This window comes from Sycon ciliatum, chromosome 1 (assembly GCF_964019385.1).
Source record: "Sycon ciliatum chromosome 1, ocSycCili1.1, whole genome shotgun sequence".
In the NCBI taxonomy this organism is placed as follows: domain Eukaryota; kingdom Metazoa; phylum Porifera; class Calcarea; order Leucosolenida; family Sycettidae; genus Sycon; species Sycon ciliatum.
Genome location: NC_088643.1, coordinates 27,074,456 through 27,086,493, shown reverse-complemented (window position 1 = coordinate 27,086,493; position 12,038 = coordinate 27,074,456). Strand labels below are relative to the sequence as shown.

The window sequence follows — 12,038 nt, the reverse complement described above, 5'->3', positions numbered from 1 at the left end:
TGAACAGTGACAATGGTTGGCGACTGTTGGGTGACGTGTAAATATATCTGTCATAATTTGTGCAAGAATGTGTGCACTGTGTGTGTGTGTGTGTATGTATGTGCGTGAGTGTTGCTATAAGTGTGTATTTTTCTGCTTTGCACTCACACTAGTAATCAGGGAGTCGTAAAATACCGTATTTTACGACTCCCTGCTAGTAATCTTGCACTATCACTGCACTATATTTTCACTTAATACATATCACACAGAATATTCTCTCTTCCTGTGGTATTGCAACATTTTACGCTATACCATCACACCTTTGGCCACTAGTACTTGTCACATATATATAAACCCCTTTTTGTCTACAGTAGACTTATTCCTGATGATGGGCCTTGCCCGAAAATTTGATCTAATGTATATCAATTGCAGTGTAGCCTAGAGACCGTTAGAGAGAGTGTGTACAAGGTGTGTGTACAGGATGTATGGATTCAAGTATTGGCTACAGTGGAGTCTCCAAACCTTGAGAAAAGTACATACCAGGGAGTCGTAAAATACGACTCCCTGCTACATACCATACTGTTGTATACACCCACTGTGACCAAGAGGGGGGTTATGAACTCTTGCTGTGACCCAGACCCTGCAAAACCTGCAACGGAATGTCCGACGGCGAAGTGTCGCACGTCCCGTGACGTCACGCCAGGCCAGACAGCTAGCAGCTGCGCGCTGCGACGTCGACGCTCGCTCGGCAGTCGGCCAGGCCAAGCCATATCTGAAGACTGAAACTCAAGTCAAGCTCAGTGACAAAAATATTCAAACTCATAGCCATTGACTGTGAAAAAGTTCCAATTTCTTGTATTAGCTGAACGTAGATTTGTTTATCTGAGAGCTATGTCTACAGTGGCATCTAGCCACCTTCACCTCCTCCGTCGCTGTTCCGCCGACAATATTCAACAGGTACGACAACAATGTCGAATACATCAGTGTTTTGAATATTTCAGATCATCCTGAAGACTGTATAAACTGCATACTCGTACATGTGATAGTAGTATTAGGTCTTGTCATTTACATCCAGGGGACATGATATGCCAATGGAAGCAAGGGAAACATTGTAAACGTGTGTTACAAGTTATGATTGGTTTGAAAAGTCTCATCATGAGGTTTTCCCTTGTTATAATAATTTATACCTCTCCATGCGCAAGCTCATGAGCAAAAAGGAGTGAATATAGCTTTCTTTCCCTATTAAAGAGGAGTGAATATAGCTTTAGAGAAAGAAGGCTATATACACTCCTTTTTAGAGAAAGAAAGCTCCTCAGTGGGGTTTTTTTTATGATGGTTTTCCTCAGTGGTGTATACCTCCTTACAGTCCATTCAGAAAAAAATGAACTTCTAGCTTTTGGCCATAAATGGGTCAAACGTTGAGTTTTTTTAGAATTTTTTTCTGCAATCCTGTATGGAATCCTCTTCCAATTATGTTTCTGAAGTTTTTTTCTCCAAAAAGCAAGCCATAACAAGAATAGGATTTCGGCCAGGTTTTGCCCCCAAAGCATTGAATTGGGAAAAACCATAAAAATCCAGGCCGTTTGACCCCGTCTGCAACAGTGCATTGTGCGGTTCGAACCCCAGTTCAGGTACCCTTTTTGGACCCTTTTTCAAATTTCAAATTTCGCAGCACTGCACTGTGTACGATGAAATCACGAAAAATCGCCAAATACGGGAGCTCGCCAGAGCCAGAGCCCATCTTTTTATGAATGGACTGTAGTGGTGTATATACCTCCTTAGTGGTGTATATTGAACAGTATATATGGAAATTTATAAACTTCATGGGAGATCTGGTATATGAGTGTGGGTGTACATGGAGTGAGGTATAACGTTATATATGGACCTGCTAATATCAATATGAGATTGAGTTGATCAAGGGGTTTGGGATGACTGTGAACATCTTTCCCGTATACACAAAATAGGAGTGCATGACTGTGCCGCGGAAACTTGGCTGACTGAATTGTCATCATAGCACACAGCAGGGCGACAACAACAGAATAATGATGACATGGACACAACAAACCGGCCAGCTGTAGTGAGAATTCAGAATCAGGACTGGTCTTAGATAATTAATACTGTATATGTAGTGGCTTCATAGATATAGACATGACGAAGTCCACAGGAGTGTGCAGCATGCAGCTTGGTGGTCCCATGGCCCGCATAACAGCAGCGGACATTTCTATCAGTCTTCGTGGCCATTTCACTTACTAATGCCATCACATGCTGCTAGAGATTAAAAGCCTATTCAAGCCAATCTCCTTTCTTCTGGTCCCACTGCGTTCGTTTTCACGCAGCCTCGATGAACTGTTTGTATTGGGACCCTGGAGGTCAGCCGAAAAGCACCTTCGACTCCCTACGAAGGGTGCCAAGTGCTGATGTGGAAGTTGTTGAAAGATTATGGTCACACACGTCTTCTTCTCTTTCTCAGACTTCTCCTGACTTTTCTTTCATCCTCCTGGGTGGTTACCAACAGCCAGTGCATGCCGGCGTATGTGGTGTGATGTGTGTGCAGGAAAAAAAGAAAAAGAAAATGCTCAGTGGTTAGAGCATCGCTGGCTACAAGCGAGGGTCCCTGGTTCGAGTCCTGGTGGTGACAGTCAATTTTTTCTTCAGACTTTTCCCGTTTGTCTCTTTCCCTCAAACCAGTTAGTATTTTATGACTTGGGGCTCCCCGCGTGCTAGTTTGTACGTGAAGTGTGTGGGTTACAGTGAGGGCTGCGTCCCACCCGCCTGTGTGGATTCACAGGAAGTGTGAGTTACGAAGTCTGAAGAAAACGTTGAACGGTCTCTGCTGGGATGACGACTACACCATAGCTCAGTGGTTAGAGCATCGCTGGCTACAAGCGAGGGTCCCTGGTTCGAGTCCTGGTGGTGACAGTCAATTTTTTCTTCAGACTTTTCCCGTTTGTCTCTTTCCCTCAAACCAGTTCGTATAAAATGAACTATTATAGAAAATCTAAGTTAGAGAAATAACACTAAGAGCAACAACAGTGAAATTTACAAGTGTGAATTTTAACAATCAAAGCGAGAACTGAACAAAGGAGAAAGGAAGGAAACACAACGTGATAACACATAACAGCAGTACATTACACCTAGAACATTAACAGCCAAGCTTGGCCGCACTAAACACGACTCGTTACTTGAACAATTTCAAACCAATTATACTATCTTTCTGTACACACAAATTAGGCTTGTACAGACGCTGATAGATAGCTTCCAACACTTTTAACTGTAGTCCATAACCATGACGACCACGGCACAATACAGTGAACGAAGAGTCGGAATACGCACCGCAACAATCAGGACTAGCCAGCAGATGATTGTACACTGAAGACTTGCTACCACGAAACCTACGCACAACACTAACACTCTCACCGGCACTCTCACCATCACTCCCATCACTGCTCTCCGACTCACTGCTCCCTCCGCCGTCGACGATTCCTGATGAGTGTTGTACGAAAACTTGTTTGAATCCATATTTTTTCCCTACACCATTTCTTCATATTTTCATCGTTTTATTGCACATCGTCTCCACCGTTTTTTACATTGCATGAATAAAGTACACAAATGTCGGGTCAGCTAGTTTTATTAATTGCGGTTATCAAATTGTTGTCTCCTCGCCGTGTGTTTAAAGAAAATGAAAAAGACCAAAAAGTAGGGATTCACTGGCCAGAAAAAGCCACTTTTCATAGCTGTGTGGTGTAGACCAGGCTGAATAGTGGGGGTCAATTCTTCAGCCTTGCAAACTGTTGAATGGTGCAATCCCAGCACAAGTTGCTATGGCTTCTGCTGTAGCATCGCTATTACCGCCTTTGGCGATGGGCGTCTACAGTCCATTTCAAAACTATAGACGCGTGAACTCATACGCACGAGTCGTACGTACTGTAGCGCACGACAGCCGTGAGTTTTGCCTGAGTGTTTTCTGGTTTTCAGATGTGTTTTTCAGGTTTTTCTTCGTCGCCGCGGGAAATACAAAAGATGCTAAACACGCAAAGTCGCAAATGAAAAGGTGTGAGGAAAGTCTCAAAAGAAATGAAAGTCTCAAATGAATCTTCTTCTTGTTTGCATTTTCTGAGTGCCTGACTGTAATGGCTTCCAAGGCCCGTAAGAATCTCAGTGATGCCGAGAAAGATATGATTAGTCGTGTTCATTGTTTCTTCGAACAAGAGCTGGATTTTGATCGAAGCTTGAGTATCCGAAATCCGCGTCGTCGAACTCACCTTGCAACTGGCGTGAGTGAAACCATCCAATATGCCACCGCCCCCGCTGTGCAGCATCTGATGGTTCTTTGGTATTCACTATTCAGTAAAAAAAAAAAAAAAAACCCCACTGTCACTCGTTGTGTCAGGCGAAGGGAACAGGGAGGCTCAAATCATATCAAAAAGAGAAAATAATCATCCCTACTGTATTTCACCCAACAAGATCCAAAACATGCAGAAAAGAAGAGAGAGAAAAAGGCAGGAGGCGTGATGGGATTCGAATGCCCCACACTTGTACTGGAAATCACGGATCGAAACCACGAGGCTACCAGGACCCGTACAAAAATGCACCCGCGATGGTCTGGGCGCAGCATGCTAGCACTGTCTCAGCAGGAGCAAAAATCCGAAACAAACTGGTCAAACCCTTAAAACAAACTGGTCAAAACCCTTCAAAACAGGAATTACATGTAAAACCGGAAAACCTGGCCTAAAAATAAATTCAATTGTAGCGAAAACAAAGTATATAGCCAGAATTGTGAAGTGATGCAGAGACGGAATCTAGAGAAAAAACTAAAAATTTTAAATAAATCCCATCGAATTTTGCAAAACACTACGCGTCTATAGTTTTGAAATGGACTGTAATGGTCCAATGGTGTGTATATGTGTTTTGTGTCTGTGTGTTTTGTGTCTGTGTCTGTGTCTGTCTGTCCCATATGGTGCAGTGGTATGTGCAGTTCATTTCCAATCGAGAGGTTGCGGGTTCAATTCCCGACGATTATGGTCGCGCACGTCTTTCTTCTCTTTCTCATTCTCCTGGTTGGTTACCAACAGCCAGTGTATGCCGGAGTAGGTGGTGGCTATAGCGTGTGTGTAAAAGATGGAAAAATGAAATCAGGGATTCACTGGCCAGAAAAACCACTTCAATTCAATCAGCTGTGTGGTGAATACCAGGCTAAAATTAGTGGCGGTGAATTCATCAGCCTTGCAAGCTGTTGAATGGTGTCATCCCAGCACAAGTTGCTATGTCTAACATAGCTGTTCGCTATCATCGATTCCGCGATGGGCAGGTCTGAGGTGTGTCTGTATCTGTGTGTGTGTTTGTGTGTGTCTGTGTGTGTGTGTGTTTGTGTGTGTCTGTGTGTGTGTCTGTGTGTGTGTCTGTGTGCGTCTGTGTGTGTGTGTCTGTGTGCGTCTGTGTGTCTGTGTATGTATGTCTGTGTGTTTGTGTCCAGTTTATTCATGGCGTAGCGGATGACTGGTGCAGTCGCGGTTCACCTCGTTACCAAGACTATGGCAAAGTCTGGCCTATTGTTGAGTGGAAAGACGCAGTTGAGGCTGGTCGCCAACTAGTGTCGGTATCGATTGGAAAATCAAAATCAAAAGAAGAAGTGAGTTGGGCTCTAAGAGTGTGAGAGCACTGTTATTAGGGGTGAAACGATTATACCGATTGCTATTATTAGATATGGCGATGAATAAACTATTATCAAGAGTACATAACCAAGAGTGTGCAACTCCTATCTTGAGCTGCGATGGGTTCACCCACGGCGGAATTTTTTTATTGCATCATTCTTTGGCAGAAGCATGACGAAGTGGGTATGCTTTCCCGCGCTTGTTTTGTAGATACGGTGAGAGTTCGTCAGGTTCAAGACACATCGATCTATCGTCCGTTGTTCTGCTTCGACTACCGTAGCTGTAACGTACAAATCATTTGTACTTTGATCTCTGGCTACGCATGATGGCATCAGTGAGCCAAAACGCCGCCAAAGACTGATGTCTTTAAAAAAATTCCGCCCTGGGCGGGGGGATCGTCGAGTTGCACACTCTTGGTTATGTACTTTTGCTATTATTAGAAGTAGCGATTTGGTGGTGAGCTCCACGTAGGGGCAACCAACTTTGTCTACTAGTACTTGGTACTGACTTCAGTACTCATGGGAAGAGATATTCAGCGAGTAGTTAGTCACAATCGGATTATCGGCTTGAAATGTGTACACATTTTGATGATGAGAGTGTAAATCTTACCAATGTGCATTAACGTGGATCGTGTCTTGGGCTCTCGGCAGACGTTTGACACATGCCAGTGCACTGCATGACACAGAGTATAATTCACATGTATGCAATGCGGTCAAGCCAATCGTGTGAGTACCGTGCGGGTCAGAAGCTCAGTGAGTTCACAGTGACACTAGAGAGGTTTCGCACCACTCGCAACGCGCTTACTTGACGCCCTCGGGGGTCACGTGCGACGTTCGGCAGCGAGACCAACGTGCGTTGGCAACGTGGAAACCGGTCTCATCGCATTGGCGCTTGACGGCCCCCGCACGCACGATTTACGGAAGGTTCTAATGGCTAACCGAAGAAGGTTGAGGTGGGTTTTGAGGGCTAAACCTGAGTTTTGCTATAATTGGTAAAACCGGGCAAGGCGAGATGAGGAGCGCGGATCAAGGACAAAGTGTTAGTGGAACTGGAAGCGGTCAAATATTTTCAGATACAGTAAATCTACTTTCCCATCCCCCGGCTGCACAACAGGTCGATCTACTAGTACTACTAGTGAAACGTTCAGTGAGTTTTGTCGCCATATCGCTCTCCTTCAGAGACGATTCGGATAACACAATCGGCGCAGCAATACAAGCCGCTCCCTGATCGTCTTTTGTTTCATCGTTCTGGTTTGGTCCCTTCACGCAGTTGCAACGCAACACACAAATCCGTCCCGGTAAACCTAGAGCTATTATTCAGCACTGTACGCATCAAAGTGTTGAGATCTAGACTGTCGCCGTAGGTTTTGCTCTTGGCTTCAAGTTCGTTGATAATCCTCTTCAAGAGCAGCAAAAATCAAGAGCATTCTTGTCTAAACGAGCATACCATCATAGCATCAACACGGCATATGAGAGTCAGCTTCCATGCCGAAAGCAGCAAAGGTGGAACGATACATGTATGTGCAAAGAGGCTAAGACAGAAAACGGCCCAGACCAAGGCACGGTCGTGCTCCTTGAACGCTGCAGCACAGAGCAAGAAGAAGCAGGGAGTCGTGGACCCTAGGACCTGTACAGGCTGTAGAAGGGATCACGGACTGCACATTACAGATTTTGCATTCTTGATGCACGCAAAACCTGTATCTCGATGAGTGCGTTTGGTGTGTGTGGCATGTGCAGGTTTACCTGCTGCGAAAGCTCTTTTCATGCGCGTCACGCACGTGAACAGCGTCGCGTTCAGCCTTGCCATGTTGCACGCTGTGCGAAAACTCTCTACTGTTTACTACAATTGTGCAGTGCGTGCTTGCTTTCGATTGCCACAACAGAAGAATCCACGGCTGGGATTCGAACCCAGCTCCCCTGGCCTTTTCGAAGTGTGTGTGTGTGTGTGTGTGTGTGTGTGTGTGTGTGTGTGTGTGTGTATCCTCTCTGGTGTTCAGATCGTGGCATTGCTAAGTGAAGCTGGTGTTGAGGACGATGTAGCACAAGCAGCTGCCAGTGCGCTTGAGGCAAGGCGTGACGATGTACTACGTGCTTTGAAAGCGAACTCTGCCACAATATCGCGGTCACATCTCAAGGATTTTGATTGGAGAGTACAGGTATGTGTGAATATTACTTATTATTAAGTTTGGTGCCTTCGTGCAGATTGTTGTTGTTGTTGTTGTTGTTGTTGTTGTTGTTGTTGTTGTTGTTGTTGTAGTCCTCGTCGTTGTTGCTTTGTTACTTTTAAGACGACAGAGCTGGTGCTCATAGGCTCTCCTTTGCGAACCGTCTTCACATGAGCGTAGCTTGCAAAAGGAAGGTTCATGACCGCAGGAAATCTTTGCAGGAGGGGTACAGTAGTACAGAATCCCGAAGCCAGACGTCGTCGGCAATCCGTCAAAACAGGATTGGGTGGTCACTACATACCATGTACATGTACATTGGTTTCAGCCATTCACACATGATCACTTGCTCATGTGCTACATGATTCACACATGATCACTTGCTCATGTGCTACATGATTCACACATGATCACTTGCTCATGTGCTACATGATTCACACATGATCACTTGCTCATGTGCTACATGATTCACACATGATCACTTGCTCATGTGCTACACGATTCACACATGATCACTTGCTCATGTGCTACATGATTCACACATGATCACTTGCTCATGTGCTACATGATTCACACATGATCACTTGCTCATGTGCTACATGCTAACAACTGAGCAAAGTTAGCAAACGTGTACACAATAAAGGCTGCTGGACAATGGATTTGCCAATCTTGGGAATTAACTTTTTTTAAACCTTTTGTCTCTGCTTGTCCATAAGATCCACTGTGATTTAGCAACCCACACTGGTATCAAGTATTATCCTCAGTGAGGATGGGGTAAATTTAACTGTTAGTTGGATCCCGGGGCGGATACTGTAATTTCACGAATTTTCGGTGTACTTTTATTTTTGGTACTTTCGGTGCATCTGTTTCATATCTAAAATTTCAATACACCGAACAAACACTAACACACATAATCCAATAGGGAACTGCTTCTCTGTACCTAACTTTTCTGTTCACCTAACCTGGCCTTTTGCCCTCATACCGAAAATTTCTGAAATTAGAGTACCCTGATACTGTCAGTTCTATGTTTACACCTGCGGCATGGTGAGCCCATGGGGGGGCCGGGGGGTCATTTCCAAATCCACTCAGATAAGAGTCAGGGATTTCAGGGGATATTGGCTGTTGGGTGGTTCAGTAGCCAACTAAATCATCTTCCCGAGATTGCGTGTGTTTGTGTGTGTGTGTGTGTCTCTCTCCCTCCCTCTCTCTCTCTCTCTCTCTCTCTCTCTCTCTCTCTCTCTCTCTCTCTCTCTCTCTCTCTCTCTCTCTCTCTTTCTCTTTCTCCTCTCTCTCTCTCTCTCTCTCTCTCTCTCTCTCTCTCTCTCTCTCTCTCTCTCTCTCTCTCTCTCTCTCGCACTGGAAGCTGAGAGAGTTTTTAGTCCCCCTTCCCCTGCCCATATTTGATACTCTTTGAGATGGGAAGAATTGCAACTTGCATCTACCTATTGCGTACTTTTCTGGCTGTTGTTTTCATATGAATCATGATGTTCGTATGATGTTGTTGTTCTATTTCTAACCAGCTGATGATGTCCAGTGACAAGCTGGCAAGCGTTCGTAAGCCGGTTGTTAGTGTCGACTTATCCCTGGATGGCCACTCAGGTCCGCAGAAAGTAGCCTTGGAGTTGGACAAGGAAGAACTAAAGCAGATGATTCAATCATTGGAGAATGCTAACAGGGTAGGTACCTTTGGTGGCTGCTGCATCCACATTGTAGGTACATGTACTTGTACTTGAAGTACGTTGTTATCAGGTTTTTCCTTTCAGGTCATGGGTCATGAGCGTTCGGTATGTGGTTGATTGGTCCTCCTTGTCCCCTGCCTGCGGTGTATTCAGGTTGCACATCAGCTGACGTTTTTGTTTGCCTGCTGTGGTGTGTTTGCATTCAGGTTGTACAGCAGCTGAAGTCGTGATTACTTGTTGATAGATCCGGTGTGCGTGTGTGTGGTATGCTAGCCTGAAGAATTTTGGCGCTGTGCGCTCATTATCTGTATTTCATCATTTACGTCTGGTAAGTCTCCCATGAAACTATCCATAAACCCATAGAGCTGCAGTGCAGCTATTCTTATTTTGTCCAGAGTATACTTCTTACGTCCAGGGTATACTTCTTCCATCCAGAGTATACTTCTTGTGTCCAGAGTATAATTCTTACGTCAAAGTGACACTTTCCTTCTGAGAAGTTCTCGAACGTGTGCTGCCAAAGCACACACCAACTCACAATTTGACAGCCAAGTGCGAGTTAGTTGCTTGCGAGTAATTCTGCTTGTGGCAGATTGATGTGCTGTGAGCTTGCCTCTTTTGATGTGCTGTGAGCTTGCCTCTTTTGCCGCTCCCTGTACAGTGCCACCTGGTTTTCCTTTGACTCCAAATATGAGAACATGTTGAAATAGGCCGAATGTACCCACCCCTCCCTTCCCGTTTCAACAGTCTCAACTGGTGAATAATGTACTCGAACAGGTAACAGTTTACTGAACTTTCCCATGTTTTGTCGTAGACTGTTCATGTCGTGTGAACTATATTATAGTGACAATGATATTTCTGGTCTGTTGTTAGTTTGTGAGTCAGTGCATGTGATGTATGAGCAGCACCCCAGGGTTTTTTTGCTTGCGAAAAGGAGTTCAGTTTTCTTCTTGTGACGTATGGGTAGGGAATTGAAGTAAGTGTCCATATTGAAGGTTACGCGACACTTTCTTTCGGTAGCGTGTGATTTTTTGTTAGCCCCAGGTTACTTTATTCCCGTAGCTATGCAGAAGACGTTACTTCAGTAACGTCTGGCGCTAGCCAGGGTACACACAGCTTTAATTTGGTATTTGTGTGTTTGTGTCACGCCTGGCGCTATCCCGTATCTGTCCCGTACCGTACCGTACCATCAAACACAGCTGGCCACATACAGCTGGCCGCAATATTCAAATAGGGCTTTCAAACGCAAGATCATAACGTGAAGCAACTGGGAAGAATGAGTATGAATGCGAAGTGTATGGGGGAATGCATGTAGGGCAATAGTGTGGGTTCGAATACCAGGTTATGCCTTAAAAATAGGAGAATTGAAAAATTTATAACATCCTTATGCTTTTTTTGCCTAGGTCATCAAGGCGGTAGGCGGTGCCGTATTATCCTCGACCGTACCTGTCCCGTACCGTACAATCAAAGACGGCTGGCCACAATGCATATTCAAATAGGGCTTTCAAATGCAAGATCATAACGTGAAGCAACTTGGAAGAATAAGTACGAGTATGCGAAGTGTATCGGGGGATGCATGCAGGGCGATAGTGCGGGTTCGAATCCCAGGTTATGTCTAAAAAAAGAGGAGAAATTTATATGAATTTATAACATCTCTATGCTTTTTTTGTCTAGGTCATCAAGGCAAAAAAGCATAGCGTAGGGCCCTGAGCTTCCAAGCTCTCTCGTTTCACTGACGACTGTTTTTTAGTAGCAATGTGGAATACCACAAAAGTAACGGAAAGGGGGTGATTACTGCAACTGTGATCATGGGCCAGTTTGCTTTCTTAGGGTGCGTTCTTAAATCCTCTCGGAAAAGTTGGAAACTCTCCGAAAAGTTCGAGAGCTGTTCTTATATCCTCTCCGACTTTTAGGAGGCTCTCCAAAGCTCTCCAAGCTTCAGAGGTGGTTGAAACTTGGAGATTCCCGCGGTTTGGGATCAGCGCATGCGAACTACGACTAAAAGCCACGTGTTCATCATGAGTGTACGCATTTCCCTTTTCGCATACGCACATACATTCATCACTCAAGATCGCGGCCCTTTTGACGCTTTATTTTACTTGACATGTGGAAAATATCTCGGAATTCTTCGAGACCCGTTCTTGAGTAATCCCAGTTTCTTCGACTTCTCTTTTCTTCTTCTTCTAGAAGCCAGAGGATATAAGAACGCACCCTTAGTTTGCTTTTTTTGCTTTGCAGTTTGCTTTCTTAGAATTTCACAGTTTGTACATGAGACATTCAATAAGTCTCTGCTAGGAGTCCATAATGCAAGAGTATGCAACTGTGAACTCTTTTCTATAGGCCAGATGTGCAGCACGCTGCCTTCCGTGCACTGCAGAAACCAAACACCACACTTTCCCCATGGTTTGAAACCAACTTGCCTTGCACATGGAGCGGTATTTTATGCATTCAGAACATGGTCAGCATCACATCAGTCAGTATTGTGCTAACTATTGCACCTTCTGACTCCACAATATCTTGCTTTTGACTGTTAGTGTTGGACAAACTATGGATATTTATTATTTATTACTT

The 12,038-nt window shown here is 44.7% G+C and overlaps 1 protein-coding gene across 1 annotated transcript; it reads left to right on the top strand.

Annotated features, from left to right (window-relative positions):
- The first annotated feature begins 799 nt into the window (after window positions 1–799).
- On the top strand, window positions 800–10,320 carry LOC135821053 (COMM domain-containing protein 8-like). The gene is made up of 5 exons (XM_065334119.1): window positions 800–936; window positions 5,453–5,608; window positions 7,627–7,785; window positions 9,312–9,467; window positions 9,677–10,320. The coding sequence occupies exons 1-5, from the start codon at window positions 871–873 to the stop codon at window positions 9,698–9,700; spliced, it is 561 nt and encodes a 186-aa protein (XP_065190191.1). The 5' UTR covers window positions 800–870; the 3' UTR covers window positions 9,701–10,320.
- Window positions 10,321–12,038: the final 1,718 nt, after the last annotated feature.